The 18,010-nt window shown below is 49.4% G+C and overlaps 1 protein-coding gene across 3 annotated transcripts; it reads right to left on the minus strand.

Annotated features, from left to right (window-relative positions):
- Window positions 1-7,989: 7,989 nt before the first annotated feature.
- LOC115655357 (phospholipase A and acyltransferase 3-like) lies at window positions 7,990-17,664 on the minus strand. 3 transcript variants are annotated; one of them, XM_030570733.1, is made up of 6 exons: window positions 15,156-15,177; window positions 15,001-15,075; window positions 12,006-12,065; window positions 10,065-10,167; window positions 9,184-9,452; window positions 7,990-8,653 (listed from the first exon to the last, which is right to left on the minus strand). In XM_030570733.1, exons 3-6 carry the CDS (start codon window positions 12,018-12,020, stop codon window positions 8,540-8,542), a joined length of 501 nt encoding a protein of 166 aa, XP_030426593.1. In that variant the 5' UTR covers window positions 12,021-12,065; window positions 15,001-15,075; window positions 15,156-15,177; the 3' UTR covers window positions 7,990-8,539. The 3 variants fall into 3 exon arrangements, with proteins under 3 accessions (XP_030426593.1, XP_030426594.1, XP_030426592.1); XM_030570734.1 differs by lacking the exons at window positions 15,001-15,075; window positions 15,156-15,177 and adding an exon at window positions 17,599-17,664; XM_030570732.1 differs by lacking the exon at window positions 15,156-15,177 and having other exon boundaries at window positions 15,001-15,139.
- Window positions 17,665-18,010: the final 346 nt, after the last annotated feature.

Here is an 18,010-nt window from a genome sequence, read left to right on the forward strand (position 1 = left end):
GTCAGAATAAAGGGTCCTCTCATTTTTTCCGAGTTAATTTAAGTCTAATGTCTGAGAGAGGTAAGCTGGTCCACTGGTCGAAGGCAGTGTCCTCAGTGGTGACAAGAGCTGCTGGTCCGTCACTGTGGTCCACTACGGCTGGCTTGACGTGGGAGTGGTGGATCCAAGATTTGCGTCCTTCCAGGAACACTGCAGTTTGGGTTGTCAAAAGAACCTGGTGGGGTCCAGTAAACCTTGGCTGGAGGGTGTCGTTACGAACGAACTTTTTGGCCCAGACGAAGTCCCCTGGTTGGAACGGGTGGATTTGTTCCTCCAGCGGCACGGTCTGGGAAAACTGCGAGGCTTTCCAAAGGGTACGGAGGCGAGCCTGTAGGGAGAGAAACTGACACGCAGTCATATGATCCCCTCCCAATAGTGAAACATCAGCACGTGGTAGCGCCCCGCCTTTGAAAGGGGGGTGTCCATAGAGCAGTTCAAAGGGGGATAATCCCAATGCGCGGGTTGGGCGAGTACGAAGGTGAAACAGGACCAAGGGAAGTACCTGAGGCCACTTTAATCCTGTTTCCTGACAGTATTTAGCCAATGTAAACTTAAGTTCCCTATTCATACGCTCAACTTTCCCGCTAGACTGGGGGTGGTAGGGTGTATGAAAGGAGTGTGAAATGCCCAGTCCTTGTTCTAAATGGCCAAGGACATGACCAGTAAAGTGAGGTCCGCGATCTGAGTCGAGCACAAGAGGGATGCCAAAACGGGGTACAATATTTCTAAGGAGAATCTTTGCCACTGTGGCAGCAGTACAATTAGCAGTAGGAAAAGCTTCGACCCAGGAAGTCAGAGGGCAAACCAAAACAAGGAGGTGCTTTTTTCCAAAAGCCTTTGGCATATCTGCAAAATCAATTTGAAGATGTTGAAATGGAGCAGCAGGCGGAGGTCTTCCACCCTTAATTTTGTTAAGAGGTGGAGCAGGTCCATTACGCTGACATGTGCTGCATGCTTTCACTATTGATAGGCAATAGGGTTGAATGCCTGGAGCATACCAAAAGCGAGCGATAGTGTCCACGAGGGCGTGCGTGCCGTAGTGACCCCCTTTATCATGGTGCCAGCGAACTGCCACAGGGTATGTGGAGCGAGGGAGGCAGGCTCGGCCATCTGGCATAAGCCAGGTTCCTTTGACCAGAGTGGCCCCGAGGCTTTTCCATGATTTTAGTTTAGCAGCGGGTACTGGTACGGGGTGCGGTGGAGTAAAGGAGGAGGTTGCAATAGCCAATGTGGGCATGGCTAAAGGTAAGGTGGCAGCCTTCTTGGCGGAGGCGTCAGCCAGGGCATTCCCACGGGTAACGGGGCTGCTATCTTTAGTATGGGCCCGGCAGTGAACTACAGCCAGGACGGAGGGTTTTTGGAGGGCGTCCAAAAGCTTGTGGATGAGGGGGAGGTGCTGAATGGGTTTACCGGCAGCTGTCTGGAAACCTCGAAACTTCCAGAGGTGGATATGACAATGCACAACTCCAAAAGCATATTTGCTATCAGTAAAAATGGTAACGGTCTTACCAGCGGCCAACTGGCAAGCTCGGGCCAGGGCATAGAGTTCAGCGGCTTGGGCTCCCCAGTTGCCTGGCAGTGAGGCGGCCTCTTGAATGTCCCATTCAGAGGTGACAGCATAACCAGTGAAACGCTTGCCATCAACATAGAAGGAGCTTCCGTCCGAGAAGAGGATGCAATCGGGGTTGTCCAGTGGCACGTCAAACAGGTTGTCTCTTATCTGTAAGATGCTGGAAACTACTTCCACACAGTCGTGCTGGTCCTGGGGGACTGGCAGGTCAGGAAGCAAGGTAGCTGGATTAAGGGGTCCACACCTTTCAAAAATTAGGTTAGTGTCTTCTAAGAGTTCGGCCTCTAGCTGTTGCTGACGATGGGCCGAAAAGACTTGGGTTGTGCCCCTACGCAGAAGGGCTGACAAGGCATGAGAGGTCCAAACCGTGGTAAAATGACCCAGGGTTAGGCTCTTTGCCTTTGTGATCAGCAGGGCAGCTGCTGCCAGAGTCCGGGTGCAGGATGGGGTTCCCTGAGCGACAGGGTCGATTTGCTGAGAGTAAAAAGCAAGCGGGAAATGGTGGGGCCCGCTCAGCTGGGTAAGGACACCACTAGCAATTCCGCCCCTCTCGTGGACAAAAAGGTGAAAGGGTTTGCTGTAATTGGGGGGGCGGAGAGACATGGAGGAGGCCACACTGTCCTTGAGTAACTGAAAGGCTTGAATAGTGTCCGGGGACCACTGCAAAGGGTCAGGAGCAAGGTTAGCAGTGAGTCGGTGGAGCGGTTTGCTTAACTCCCCGCAGGACGGCAACCAGGGGCGACAGAAGCCAATTAATCCTAAGAAACCTCGAAGTTGTTTCTTGGTGTTCGGTAGAGGGCAGTTTTGAATAGTCTTTATGCGGGCTGGGTCCATCTGTCTTCCTTCTGGGGTTAACAGGAAGCCCAGATATCGGACCTTCTGTGAGACCCACTGAATCTTTTTAGGGTTTACCTTGTGGCCTCTGGTGTGTAGGTATAATAAAAGTGCCTTACCATCGATGCGGAGGGCAGCTTCTTCGCGATTACCTAATAGGATGTCATCTACGTATAGGACCAATGTGGACCCCTGCGGACTGGTGAAACCTTCCAAGTCGTGGCGGAGGCACTGGCTGAAAATCGTGGGGCTGTCTCTGTAGCCTTGAGGAAGTCGTTGCCAGACATAACTTTGTCCCTCCCAGGTGAAACCAAAGAGATACTGAGAGTCTGGGTGCACAGGAATGCTGAAAAAAGCTGATTTTAAGTCAATAACAGTGAACCACTCAGCATCCCAGGGGATTTGGCTGATGATAGTAGCTGGGTCAGGAACTACTGCATGAAGAGGGACCACATACTGATTAACAACTCGTAGATCCTGTACAAAGCGCCAACGAACAGGGTCTCCGTCCTTTTTAGGAGGCTTTTTGACAGGCAGTATAGGGGTGTTACAGGGAGTGCGCTGAGGGCGGACTAGCTTTTGTGCAATGAATCCCTCAATAATGGGGCGGATGCCCTCCCGGGCTTCCAGCGACAGGGGGTATTGAGGGACTGACGGGGGGGTTAAGGAAGGCTTTACCTGAATCCTTACGGGCTCTGCCGAAAGGAGCAGGCCAACATCAGTGTCAGAAATTCCCCAGAGGGTTGAAGGCAAGTCAGTGAGGTCAGGGGAGAGAGAGAGAGGTGTTTCCCAATTACCCTGAGTAGGGGCCGAATCTCCTAACACTGTCATCAATAATCCTACCCCTTCAGGAGTGCAGGTTAAAGTAGCCTCAAGCTTACAGAGTAAATCCCGGCCCATCAAAGGGATCGGACAAGCTGGGGAAAAAAGAAAACGGTGAGAAAAACATTTATCAGCATAAATAACATTCAAAGGCAAAGTGAGTCCCAGAGACTGTGGGTTGCCCTCCACCCCAGTCGCAGTTTTAACCTCAGAGGATAGCCAGGGAGAGGGGGCATGATTTAAAAGAGAGAAAGTAGCCCCAGTATCAATGAGGAAAGAGACAGGCAGTCCCTGGACTGAAAGGGTTAAACGAGGCTCTTCGCTGGGAGGAGAGAAAGTGAGAAAGGAGCCGGCTAAAGACATTAAGGAAATAAGACCATCACATTGTTTGCCTTCGCCCCCGGGGTACCGTCATTGAGGAGGCTGAGTTTGCTGCGGCTGCTGCTGTTTTCCATAGTTGATCCAGGCCTGGGGGATGGGCTGAGCTGGTGGTGCAGGGGTGTATTCCTCACTTGTGTAAGCATCTGCGGATGCAGCCAGACCTTCTGGGCGTCCCCAGGGGCATTCACGTTTAAAGTGACCAGGCTGTCCGCACTGAAAACAATTTTCTGATGGCTGGGGTCGCCAGGACCCTCTTCCCCGGGCACCCTGGAATCCCCTGCCACGGCCACGGCCTTTGCCTCGAACACCACCGTGAAAAGCTAAAGCCATTAGCTTATATTCTTCCTTTTTCTCTTTCTTTTTACTACTTTCCCTTTCTTTCTCCCAGGCAAAATCAGCTACTTCCAACACTGAAGTGACTGACTCACCTCCCCAACCAGGGCGAAACTTTAAGAAGTAATCCCTTACAGGGGGCACCGACTGATTCACAAAAAATGAAATAAGAGTAGGGTGGTCTGCTTCTCTCTCAGGATCCATCTGAGTGAACATTCGGGCCCCCTCCAATAGCCTCGACCAGAACTTTCTGGGCGGCTCATCAGATTCCTGCCGAATCTGCATGAACTTAGCCTGATTAGGCGAGCGGCGAGCCATTTCCTTGAGTCTCTCTAACAATCGCTCTCTATCTGTTCGCAGCTGAGTCAGCCTTAGCTGAGTCCAGTCTAGGGGATTCCAGCCAGCGGCCAGATCCCGCCTATCCATCCAAGTAACATTAGCTGCATTGCTATCTCCCCATGTCCTTTCTGCCATCCACAATCTACTACGTTCTTCTCCAGTCAAAACTCTACTTAACAACTGATCCACATCCGTATAAGTAGGATTATAACTTAAAAACAATCTTTCTAGAAGTTCTATGATCTTTCGGGGATTTTCCCCAAAAGACCCTGACAACTGTCCCCACTCTTTCAAATCCCATTCTAGCCATCCTTTATATTCCACAATACTAGCATGTTGCAATTGTCCATCATTGCTCATATAAGGTTGATCGTGCACCTGTAAAGGCATCTCTATAACCATACTTTATTATTCGCAAGAGATTTGACAGAGACATCCTCTAGGCTATCCTCAGGGGGGGGGCATGCACCCTGCTGTACCTGCTTGGACCTAAGCCTAGTAACTACTCCTCCCGAGGTTGGCCCCTCCAATTCCTCCTCATCCTTCTGCACAAATTCCAATCTGGGATCCTGCAGATTCCCCTCTGCTACAAGGAGAGAGTTCCCCTGCGGAGGAGGAATAGGGGCAGGTGCAGAGGGGACCAGCTGACGAATCAAAACACGCCGTGGTCTACACCCTTCATCGAAATAACCTGGAGGGGGTTCACTCTCGGGAGAGTACCTGACTGCCATAATTTTTAAAGATTTCCACAGCTCTGCTGCTGTGTCCCAACAAAACCAGTAACATAACTGTCCCGGATGGTCTTTTTCGATCTGGCTCTTTACTCCTCTTAAGGCAGCCTGCTCGAAAGAGCCATACGAAGGCCACCTCATCTCCGAGTCGGCCAATACCGCGGTATACCCAGTCCAATTCCTTACACATAGTGTGTACAACTTCTTCCTAGACATTCCTGTCTGTACTGGGAGTTTCCCTTCATTCCATAACTTATTTACAATCCCCAACGGACTCTCAAGAGGCACGCTAGTCCCTTGACCCATGGTGTCTGACAGGAGCCCTCCAACTGGCGTTTACCCTGCTGTCCAATACACGACCCCTCAATATTGAATTGGCTAGGAGAAATCTCCTGTGGCGCCTTGCCAATTCATATATGAGTGGTCTGACCACTGGACAGAGGTACCGCACCAGAAGGAATCCCGGACGAGCCCCCAAATTGTTAGGTAATAAAGCAAGTCCTCACTCACCTCTCCAACACCCGAGGTTGTGCGGAGTTGGAATATGGGCCCACAATTTTGTCAGAGACCAGACACAAATGCGTTGATCAACGGGCACACACTACCCCAAAAGCTTTAGAATAAGTGTGGCCCCTTTATTAGGGGTGGGCATCAATATTTATACACAGAAGTAAACAAAGTGATTAACAAAAGATAATGGTCATGCATAATCAATCAAGATTTTACAGGAAGAGCAAGTTTAACAAGTAAATGCATAGAGATAAAGGCTAATGGCTACTTGAGGAAGGGGGTGTCATGAGTAGTTTGCAGGTCAGTGCTTTGTTCAAAAAAGGTTCAGAAAGGATTATGCAGAGACGGCCAGTCTGGGTGTTTTTTGGCTCCAAAGTTCACCAAAAGTTTAGACCCAACATTGGCTCCTATTATCCCCCACCCCCTGTCCTGATTTTTCACACTTGCTGTCTGGTCACCCTACTTTCACCTCCAGGATGAACCAAAATTCCAACGGGGGTGGGGGTGGGGAAGGCCTAACAATGGAAGGTCATTAAAACTTGACCCTCGGCTATTCAGAAGGGAAGCACTCCCATCCTGGAGAACTGGTTGTCAGGGGAAAGTCACCTGGCAAGGGAGTTCCCTGTTGAGGCTTCCCAGGAAGTCACCTGACCAGAGACTGGAAGGTTGTAAAGAACAGGAGCTGCACTGTTTGCTCTTTGCGCATTGATTTTTCACAGGCTTATGGAGAGGGAAGCTGTGGCAGAGCTGGCTGAGGCAGGGGGACCGTGCCTATCTGAACACAGGTGGCCCCCGTACTCCTAAGGCATAGGACATGCGTGGCGGGGTTATTATTTTTGTGTGGATCTGTGTCTCTCTCGTGTGCATAAAAGGAAGGAGCAACAGTGTCACAGAACTGTGTGCAGAGTGTCTGTGTTATGTGCTACACCTACCGTGTGCCCCTGAGGGAGTTCATGGGTAGCTGGAAGGCGCACACCTTCTGTGGGAGTCTGGGAGAGGTGTGATTAAGCAATTGGGGTGTCTTGGGGTCAGCACTAGAGGCAGAGGCCTAAGGCAGGAGAGCTGAAGGGCTCTGTTTCTGTGAAGGGGTGACAGACTGAGGGTTGGGGCCCAGGCAATGTGCCACAGAGGCCAAGGGAGGAAACACGGCTGCAGCCTGCTGAGACCCAGGGAAGCTTAAAATACCCAGGGATCCAGAGGCTGGGATTCCCCCCAGGGCAGCCTGGCAAGTAGCCAGGGACTGGGACAGGGGCACCAGCTGCAATCCTACCTCATCAAGGGGCGTGGCTGGCTTGAGGGGGCAGGGAATGGAGGATGGGGCCTTTCCTTTCTAGGGTGCACCAGCTCCGGTCCAGCATGAAGCTGGGAAACTGGCTTCCTGCCTCACCAGGGACCAGGGCCTGGAATGTATTTTCCTTCTATATCTGATGACTCGACCAATTGACATTTGCTGCTCAGATTCTAACAAGCCACATGGTTTCAGGAAAGAATCAGCTAAGGGAAATGAAAGTGAGATACTGACCTTACATGCGGGCTCTGGTTTCAGAGTGGCCCAGGCTGTGAGTGGATCAAATGCTAGTGGGTGCTGGGTCCAATCTGGCCCCAGGGTGGGGAACTGACTAGCTCAGGGGGATAGAGAATGGGATCTGGGCCCTTTCTTCTCTAGGGGGTGCCAGCTCCAATCCAGCCTGAAGTTGGGTGGACGGTTGGCTCAGGGATTTGGGGAATGGGATACAGGGTCTTTCCTTTCTCAAGGGTGGCAGCTCCAATCCAGTCCTAGGGTGGGGAGACTGGCTGGCCCAGTGGGTTGGGAAATGGGCTATGGGGCATTCCTTTGTTCGGGCAGCGGGTCTGATCCATGCCCAGCTAGTTAATGGTACTTCTTGGATGCTTATAGTTAAGTATGCACTTAAATAATTTGCATGATTGGTGCCCCTGCTGGGGTCTCCCCTCAGTACAATAGAGCTCAGGAGTACGCACAGGAATGTCCCTGACTGAGCAATCCGGGAACTAACTGGAGTTTGCAGTAATTATGCTGATGGGAGTTCTAGCATTGTCAGCCCCAAATCATCATATTCAAAACCATGGAGTCAACTCTCCACACCCAAGATCAGGAGACTTGTGAATTCTTTTTAACAAGTACAACTATTGGGGTTCATTGTGTTTGCCAACTAGTGTCATGGTGTTCATGGTTAAAGCCCTTCTCTGCACAAAGGAGGGCTAGAAACCTTTTGAAAGCTGAGATTGCCTCATACTCACATGGCTCCAGGAGCTAGGGCTTGAAGAAAAGCAACAAATATCACAAGACAATATTATTGACCTGCAGCTTCTCGGGAGCGTTTGTTAAACACGCCTGTGTCTAATGCCTTCAGAGAGCAGTCGTACCCAAGTATCAGGCATGTGAGCAATGCTTTTATTTCTTTAACGACATGTGGTTCAGCGTGACCCAGGCAATCTGTTAGTGCTGGTGCAAGCTTGTAGATCTGCTGCAGAATCTCTCTGGCTAGATTTATACACACACTCACCAAGAATGTCCCACATGTCCAAAACCACTAGTTGCTTTAACATTCATGTTGCTAAATTGGAGAGAGTGCAGACAAGAGCCATAAAATGTATTTGAGGGCTGGAAAAAATGCCTGCCAGTGCGAGCTTTACAGAGTTCAATCAGTTTAGCTTCAGTTGAGAAGTGATTTGATTACTTTGTATACGTATCTTCATGAGGGGAGAAAATCTCTGGCACTAAAGGGCTCTTTAACCTAGCAGAGAAAGGCAGGACAAGACCTAATGGCTGGAAGTCAAAGCCAGACACGTTCCAATTAGAAATAAGGCACCAATGTTTCACAGTGCCAGTGATTAACCATTAGAACAAACTCCCAAGGCAGTGATCCAAAAGAAGAAAGCAGGTGAGAAGCTAAGCCAGCTAGTAAAGATCAGCTCCCATGAATCTTGCTCGGGTCTTTGGCCCAGGCCAATGTTTGCATTATTCATCCTCCTGCTTGTTGTCAGAGAGCAATGAGCCAATGAATGTAGCAGCTGCCACAAGGACTCCTATGCCCACGATCCCCACCATCCCTGCAACCATGGCATCTCGGACCTGCAAAGTACAGAAGAGACCTGGTCAGGAGGCCTTGGATACCCCAGGAGGATTTAAACACAGCAGTAAATGGCACAAGAACCATGCTGAGTTAAAGTCCATTTTAGGGCATCCAATCTCCACAGTTCAGTGGAAGCAACGTAACTGTGGTTCAGGAGTTGTGCTGAGTCTTTGGTCACCTTTGTTGTATTCCGGGCTCTACTCCTGGCCCTGGGCAAGTCCCTTCCCTGCTCTGGGCCTCCCTTCCCATGCTTTGTCTAGTTGGATTGTAAACTCATCAGGGCAGGGACTGTCTCTCGCTGTGTGTCTGTGCAAAGCCCAGCACGAGAGGGCCCCTATCTTGGATGGGGTCTGTGTGTAAGAACAGACTCATTAATCTCTAAGTGGGCTCGGTATCACTAGATTGGACAGAACACCACACCCAGGAGGTGTGTGGATTACATGGGCACACATAGCAGGGCCTCACATGGCATGTGTGTGTACACACATACACACACACACACACACAGCAGGGCCCATTCTGCCCCCACCTGGTCACTCCTGGCCACACCGTAGCGCAGCTTGGTGACGAAGTGCTCGCAATTCTCACTGGTGACACTGTATGGCATCGTCTTCCCCACCAGAGACTCTGCTTCCTGGATAATCTGGTCCACACTCCGCCGGGGCAGCTTCCTGTCATGCTTGTTGTTGACCCAGTAGTCATCGTCTTTCACCACTGCCCAGAGGGGTTCCTTTCTCACCACGGCTTTATCAGCCACCACGGACATCAGGCTGGAGAATCCAGTTCTGGTGACCTCACCTGGGGATCCGGGACAAACACATGGACCCTGTGCTAACAGATCTGGATGGACTTTGGGATTTCCATCCCTCCCTGGAGTCTCCATCACTTGGGATGTGTCTCAGACCAAGCCAAGTAGGGCACGTGTCCCAGCTACAGGGCTGGCTGCACCTTTGTCCCCAGTGTACCCTCTCAGGTGTCAGGCCTCGTGCCTTTACCTCTCTGGGGATGGAATCATATGATTCTCCTACTCTTAAGCTGAGCCCTAGGCTATGGCATCCTGTTGATCAGCCCTGCCTACTCTGCAGGTCCAGCTGGGATTGGCACCTGTGGGTCTTCCCTTTTGGAGCCTGTGACCTGTGGCGTGTGCAGCAACCAGACACTGCCCTACACCCAAGTAGTGTTTAGTCTTAACAGTGGGAACAAAGTGTAACATACAAGAAAGAGGATATTAAAGCAATAAACCATCTATATGAGCTCAAGCCCTGAAGGCTTAATGATCTTAGACCCAGAGGTCCCAGGCTCGATCCCCAATATCGACAATACCCCAGGCACAGCTGTACATCAGCACCCTCTATTCACGCTTCCCCCCCAACACACACACACATTGGCAGTGCCAGGCAGGGTGCTTACTGGGGGGAGCTAAGTGGATGACATATCCGTAGCCCACGTAGAGGGCCCAGTGCCGGTATCCGAAGCGGGAAATCTCAATCAGGTCCCCAGGCTTCGGTTCCACCTGTTGGAGCAAAATCAGCATGACTAGTGAGAGGAGGAGGAGCAAACCTACCTACTTACCCCTCCATCAGGGAATCCCTCACCACAGAGACTCTGAGAGCATAGCAGGGTGGCCGATCCAACTGCTGGAGGGGATTGTCCTGGCAAACACCAGAGCCCAAAGCACCAGCTTCTGCCCCTGGAGCTAAGGAACCCAGCTGGTCCAGTTTGCAGCTGTAGCAGACTCTGGATCAGATGCGGGGAAGAGGGGTAATGTACAATGAAGATGGTGCAATTAACCAGAAAGAGGGGTTAGCCACTAAAATAAGCAGAAGGGTGAGTGGTTCAGAGGCTGGAGGTCTAAGAGAAGCTGGACAAAGGATTTGGCTCAGGCATGTGGGTTATGAAGGGCACTTCTCCTGCCACTAGGAGGCACCTGGGGCAGGGTCTCCAGGTGGGTTGCTTGTTCATGCATCACTAAGGTCTATGGCATACAGGGTGCAGAATCTCAGGGCAGACCTGAGGTTGCGCCTTCTTCTGGCTGTGGAGGGGTTGGGAACTTGGTTGGGATTTTCCTTTGCCGCTGGGAATAAGAGCCAGGGGAATTTTTCTATCAAATTTTTTTTTTCAAAATGAAAATTGGGGTTTTGACATAACAAAAATGTTCATGGAAAGGATCCGTTTTCATTTTTAAAAATCATATTTCCTACAAAAGACCAAAAAGTGATTTTATTTCAATGAAAAAGTGAAACCATTTTGGTTTCATCAGTTTTGGCTGAAAAAAAATCTCCGTTTTGGCCAAAAATATGCAGTTTTCAGCCAAAAATATTCAACTTTTGGTAGTTTTTGACTGAAAATATGTGATTTAAATATTCAGATTTTGTCAGTTTGGGGCCAAAAATCAGTGAAATATGAGTCAACAGTGTAATACTGTTTCAAAAGAAGCAAACATTATTCTGGGACGTATTGGCAGAAGTGTTGTAAGCAAGACACAAGACGTAATTCCTCCACTCAGCTGGAGTTGTGTGTCCAGTTCTGGGCACCACATTTCAGGAATGATGTGGATAAATTGGAGAAAGTCCAGAGAAGAGCAACAAAAATGATGAAAGGTCTAGAAAACATGACCTATGAGGGAAGATTGAAAAAATTGGGTTTGTTTAGTCTGGAGAAGAGAAGACTGAGAGGGGACATGATAACAATTTCCAAGTACATAAAAGGTTGTTACAAGGAGGAGGGAGAAAAATTATTCTTCTTAACCTCTGAGGATCGGACAAGAAGCTATGGGCTTAAATTGCAGCAAGGGCGGTTTAGTTTGGACATTAGGAAAAACTTCCTAACTGTCAGGATGGTTAAGCACTGGAATAAATTGCCCAGGGAGGTTGTGAAAACTCCATCATTGGGGATTTATAAGAGCAGGTTAGACAAACACCTGTCAGGGATCGTCTAGATAGGACTTAGTCCTGCCTTGAATGCAGGTGACTGGGCTGGATGACCTCTTGAGATCCCTTCCAGTTCTATGATTCTATGCAACTTTTTTCCATCTGCAAATGGCAATTTGTCAAAGTCGAAATGTTCCTTCTTACCAGTGCAAGTAATTAAGTATTGGAACAACTTACCTAGGGTCCTGGTGGATTCTCCATGACTGACAATTCTGAACTCAAGATTCAATGTTTTTTCTAAAAGCTCTGCTCTAGGAATTATTCTGGGGGAGTTTGCTGGCCTTTGTTAGACAGGCTGTCAGACTAGATTATCACAACCATCCCTTCTGGCCATGGAATCTATGGTTCTATGAATCTATGAATAAAGGACAAGCCCAATGCAAGTTATTCTGATATACAAGCCATTTCAGTAAGTACTTACCCCTTTAAGTGGCATTTTCGTTGAGCTTCAGAAGCAGAATGACTTATTTTCTCAGCGTTTCTGTGTTTTAAAGAAATTAAGATTTCAGTTTCCCCTTGACTAATTCAAATGTGTCACCTATGTAAATCCTGAGTAATTGATAAAAGAAACTTACGTGTTTGCATCACATCAAAGTAGCATGAATGGACACTGGATTGTTGTGGTTCCTGGGGAACCTGTTTAGGTCATTGCTGGTAAAGAAAAGCTAAAATTGGGCCAGAGGCGAGGCAGATTCATTGCCATAAATATCATCAAGGAAGGAGAGCATGACGCACTGTAGCTCAAAGCCACACCCTAGAATCCCCATACACACCCATGTCATATAATTGATATGTTTTGCACAAAGTATGCCTTGTGAGGTATCACATCAAAGGCCTTGATCTGTTGAACATTAATATCCTGTTGGATTGTATGTGTTGTCGTATGTGAAGTTATGAAGTTTTTCTATGTATGTGTTACTGAAAAGTGTTGTGAGTTTGGGAACACCCACAATGAACCTTTCAGGTACAACAATGGAGTAGCCAGATGTGCTGTTGGCCCATTAAAGAGAATCGACTATCCCAGGAGCTGTATACAATGGAGACTTCTCAGAGATATCACATAGAGGACAGAGAATGCTTGGCCAATGGGGGTAGACACCCATGTCACAACCATAGATCTTTCCAGCAAGGGAAGAAACTATAAAGAGGAGAAGTGACATCATGGCTTGGCCTCACTCACCCCCCAATCACCATCTGGAAGAAAGGTCTGGAGGACAAAGACTTTGAATTGGGGAGGGTGGTTCAAGTCTGGCAGAGAGTTCCAGCCTGTGTATTGAAGATCTGTGACATGTTTGTACCATCTATCAGGGTGAGACATTACTCCATTCAAATCTTATTTAGTTTATAGAACTTAAACTGTGAATTTATTTTATTTCTTAGGTAACCAACTTTGATCTCTATGCTTGCCACTTATAAGCACTTAAAATCGATCTTTCTTTAGTTAACAAATATGTTTTCTATTTTACCTAAAACTCTCTTTTGGTTGAAGTGCTTGGGAAATCTCAGCTCAGTTTACAAAGGCTAGTCTGTGCCCTCTCCACATTGGGGAGGTGGGGGAGTGGACTGGGTAATGAACTTACACTGCTCAGGCTTCTGACCAGGGCAGGATGGTACAGTTCTGGGGTACAAGGCTTGGGAGCTGGTGGGAATTGGCTGGAACCTCCCTATTGATGGTACATGACTGGCTGGGAGAAGCATTAATGTAACTCTGTTGGGTGTGTCCCTGTCTGTAGATGGCTGTATAGGTGCAGGACCTGCTAGAGATTTGTAACTTGATACAGCATCACAGTGCATGAGGATACCCCAGGTTGGAGGGACAGAGTCCCACAGGCCAGGTGGCACCCCAGGAACCCCATCACAGAGAGGAAATGTTTAGGCTCTTGCAAGGGGAAATAGCCAGAAATAATATAAATGAGTTTTAAAACAGAAATGTTACACTATTGCCACAACCCCGCATGTTCAAACTCAGGAGTGCAGTTGCAAGAGACATTACGAGATTGGCTCAAAAATCGGGATTTTCTTTTGCCGCTGGGAATAAGAGCCAGGGGGAAATTTTCCATCAAAAAGTTTTTTTCAATAGGGAAATTGGGGTTTTGACATAACGAAAATGTTCATGGAAAGAAATGTTCATCTTCAAGTTTTCATTTTTAAAAATCATAGTTCCTACAAAAGACCAAAAAGTGATTTTATTTCTGTGAAAAAGGTAAACTGTTTTGGTTTCATCAGTTTTGGCTGCAAAGTTCTCTGTTTTGGCCAAAAATATGCAGTTTTCAGCCAAAAATATTCAACTTTTGGTAGTTTCTGACTGACAATATATGATTTCAGTATTCAGATATTGTCAGTTTGGGGCCAAAAAATCAGTTTCTGGCAATTTTGATTCAAAACTAGGGTGACCATATTTTCCCAAAGGGAGAACAGGACACTGCATGAGGCCAGCCCGAGCCGCTCCTCTCCCCTGGAAGTGTGGGACCAGCCCAAGCCCCCCCCCAGCTGCCCACCTGTGCAGGGCTGGCTCAGCCCAAGCTGCTCTCCTGAGCCCTCTCTCCCACACAGGGCTGGCAGTGCTGCTTGCCCCCACCTCCATCCTGTATATTCCTCCATGCCCTAATAGGGGTCACACTCCACTTTTTTTTGGCAAAACTGTGCATTTGTCCCTTTGCTCTTGCCAATTTTTAAGCCGGGACTGTCCTGGCCAAAATGGGACGTATGGTCACCCTATTCAAAACTGTTCATTTTGGGGGCCAAAATTATTCAGTGTTTGGCTAAAAATACATAGTTTCTAACCAAAAATATTCAATTTTCAGCAGGTTTTGATAAAAAAAAAAAGCTTGATATTTCGTCAAAAACTTTCCATGAGGGGAAAAAGAAACCCAAACATTTTCCAGCCAACCCGTTGAACTCCCAAGGTCTGTCTGCCTCATACCGCCCACTGCAGGATAAACCTCCTATCTGTTGTCACAGTGTTGAGCAAATCAGCCCAGAATTTAAGAGGTTCCCACAGATCAGGAGGTCTGGATGCCTGGCAACTAAGCAATCAAATCCCTCTTGCTCTGCAGCTGGTTTGTGAGGGAAGAGTGCGGCTCTGTAACTGACGAAGAGAGATATCCTTCCCTGATTTCACTCCACTGAGAGGAAACAAGTCCAGCTGCAGTGTAACAGGACCTCCTCTTCCTGCCAGCCAGTCTGGCCAAGACTATATTTAACTCAAGGACACATGCCAAGAGCCGACCTTCATGGGGGGCCCAGTAATCGGACACCCAGATGCTATCCTGCACCCCTTGAACACACCCCACAAATGAGAGAGTGATACTAGGACAGGCATGGCTCAGCTGGGACAGACAAACAGCTGCAGAGATCAGCTGAGCTAACAGGTTTGACTGACAGTTCTGGGGGCTCTTTTTGCAGCTGGTACTTACAGAGGAGAGAGGCATGATCGTCTTGGTGTGGCAGCGGTGGGGCTGGGTCCTCAGTCTGCTTTGTGGGGCAGGAGGCTGAGAGGGAAGTGCTCCTCTTTAATGAGTGTAGGTGGTTGCAGATGGGTGTCAGAGCCACAGACAGCCCCGTTACTCACTAGAGTTCACGCTGCAGGGCAGCAGGGTGTTGACATGGGCAGGACGGTCTGGGGGAGGGATCAGGTGACTCCAGCCCTGCCACAGAAAGAGCAGCTAGCCCAGGCTGGTCCACTGTTGCTGCTGACTTGGAGGGGAAGGGAGAAGACTCATACAAAAGGGTAAACTTAGCTCTGAGCCGGTGCATCTCCGATCCCCAGGGGAATATGCTTTAAGCTTCTGCTGTTTGGGGATTTGTGGCTCCCCAGCCTCCCATGTTCCGGCCCACAAGATGGGGATGGAATCCAGGAATTCTGACTCTCAGTTCCTCCCACCTCCCCAAACTACTAGACCCCATTCCCCATCCAGAGCTGGGAATGGAATCCAGGAGCTCTGATGCTGTCCCCCGCTCTAAGCACTGGCGACCACTCCCCTCTGTGAGATGAAGAGTAGAACCCAGGGGTCCTGATGCCATGGTTTGTTCTAGCCATGAAACTCTCACTCCCTGCCAGGGGCCAAATAGAACCAGTATGAGACTGGCTGGGGCTGAGCAGCCCTGGAGTTTAGAGGCTAATAAAAGGATTAGCACTTGTATATACTCCCATTTTGTGCCACCTCATTACTGACTTGCCAGGTCTCATCCATGGCTTAATTCCAATGAAGACCCCTGGAGGGGGCCACCATTGAAATCCCATAGCCAGGGCTGATTGGACCTGGAGACAAAGTGACTCCATGTTCACAAACCCAACCAGTGGCAGATGAGAAGTCACTCAGCAATGCCAGCATTCAGCCCATACGCTCCTAGCTACACTCAGTTCCCCCACTCTCAGAGCAATTGGCTCAGGCTCTCTGCAGACTCAAGCAGGTGTCACATCAGTTACACTCAGTCCATATATTTAGGTTTGTTTCTCAACCAGGACACCTCAAGACTTCGGCGAGCAAGACAGCAAATGGAGAGAGGTGACACTGCACTACACCACTGTGTACAATCGCAGTCTGAGTCCTGCATGCCACAAGAAGCCCGCATTGCATGTGTACGTGCACACATTCATCCCTTCCAGTCCAGTGTCCCTCTGCCACTGGCAAGTGTGAGACAGTCCGGCAACTCTAACCCTGGGGTAAGCCTGGCATCCCTGCACTGCACAATCTTACTGAGATGCCTGAGTCAAGCTCAGGGCTGCTGCCACATTCCCATGGCTGTTTGCTTTGTATCACCTTAGCACAAGGCAGCTGGCAGGTCCAGCACCCTTGGGCTAAAACAGGTGCTCCTGTTTAGCCAATTAAGAGGGCAGGACAGCACCTGGAGGCTATAAAGACTCAGGTGAGAAGTGCTTGAGACTTGCCGACTGCAGGATTCCTGGAAGGAAGCAGAAGGTGGCTTGTGGAAGAAGGCTGAAAGTAGGTGAGCAGCAAGAGAGGTTTTTTGGGTGGTGTGCCCGAGCCAGGGCTGGAGCAGCAGCTGCAGAGGGTGTTACCTACTGGCTCAGAGCCAGAGACAAGGGCTGGAGAGGGCTGAAGGCAGCAGGGCAGTGGAGGGGCTGATCTGCTGATATCTGCAGGGCTGGAGAGCTGGACCCTGAGGAACAACGAGAAGGCCAACGGGTTTGAGGGAGGGTCCCAGAAGAGAGGCTGAGTGGGTTCCTGCTGGGAAAAGCAGGGCTGCGTTCCTGTTGGAAGGGGCTGGGGTGGCCATCTTGGTACAAGGACAGGAGAGGATGAACAGAGTCTGGGGCTGAAGGTGCTGGTATGTGAGGCACCGTGGGATGGGGCAGCTTGATTTTTAATGAGTAGCTGCACTGGGGGCAGAAGTGGACTACGTCTGGGACTCTTGTTATGGACTATTCAGACTAGCTTGTTGTAATAAGCCAGCCTCAAGGGGGGAATCATACTGAGACAAGAGAGCCTGAAATGAAGTTATTGAGTGACTGGAGGGGGAAACTGAGGCAGATGTGCCTGTCAGGTCAGGACCTGCCACAGGGGAAGCACTGCACTGAGGGCTGCTCTGACATACTCTCTGCAGCAGATTTCACTGTCTAGTTTTTAATTAAGGGCTACACTGATAGTTGTACGTGTGGGAATGGGACCCAGAAGTTCTGGCTCCTAACCACTACACCTCACTCCTCTCCCAGAGCTGAAAATAGAACTCGGGAGTCCTGGATCTCACTCCTCCTGCTCTAACCCACTAGAACTCTCTCAGGTTGCAGAGGTGGGAAAACAACCCAGGAGTCCTGACTTCTAGACCATTGTTGGTGAAGCAAAAGATTCCCTGACACAAACCTATTGGTTACAAAATTGCCACAACTGCTACAGGTGCAAAAATAGGACTAGAACAAATAGAACCGCCCAGAGCTGCTGGACAAACTCTTCCCAGGATTGGCCATCTGGTGTTAACCCCCCCACGCCCCTCCGAGCTGTATCCCTTGCTTGCTTTAGACCCTCTTGCAGTACCTTGCCCTCAGTACTTACAGGGATGAGCGATGTCTCTTGCATGGGGCTGGAATCGGAGGTCCTTGGCTTTCCTGACTGTGCTTTCCACATCCTCTTGTCAGCTTGCCATTTCATTCTGCCTTTATCTAAGGCAAATGCCAAGTGGGTTGGATATTCAGGGCTTGGATTCCAGCCCATGGGAAGATCATGTACGTCTATGCTGCTGATTCTACCTGTGTCCGAATTGAAGTTGTGCCCAAACCCACCTGTTGTCCACACTCAAACCCTTTAAACGCATGCTCGGGGCAAGTAGGTGTTGAGCAAGCCAGCTCACCTGAGGGATATGGGTACATGCTTGGGTTAGCTGAGGCCTACTACCCTATACCTGCCCCACTCTTCAGTGTGGATGTGTTGGAGGGGCAGGTACCAGGTATCAAATCTGAATAGTCCT

This window comes from Gopherus evgoodei, chromosome 7 (assembly GCF_007399415.2).
Source record: "Gopherus evgoodei ecotype Sinaloan lineage chromosome 7, rGopEvg1_v1.p, whole genome shotgun sequence".
NCBI lineage: Eukaryota > Metazoa > Chordata > Testudines > Testudinidae > Gopherus > Gopherus evgoodei.

Excerpts from the sequence above, each read along its gene's own strand:
- LOC115655357 (XM_030570734.1), bottom strand. Across the intron at positions 9,453-10,064 it reads CATCCACTTAGCTCCCCCCA|GTGAGGTCACCAGAACTGGA; the intron begins GTAAGCACCCTG and ends CCGGATCCCCAG. Across the intron at positions 8,654-9,183 it reads GTGTGGCCAGGAGTGACCAG|GTCCGAGATGCCATGGTTGC; the intron begins GTGGGGGCAGAA and ends TGTACTTTGCAG.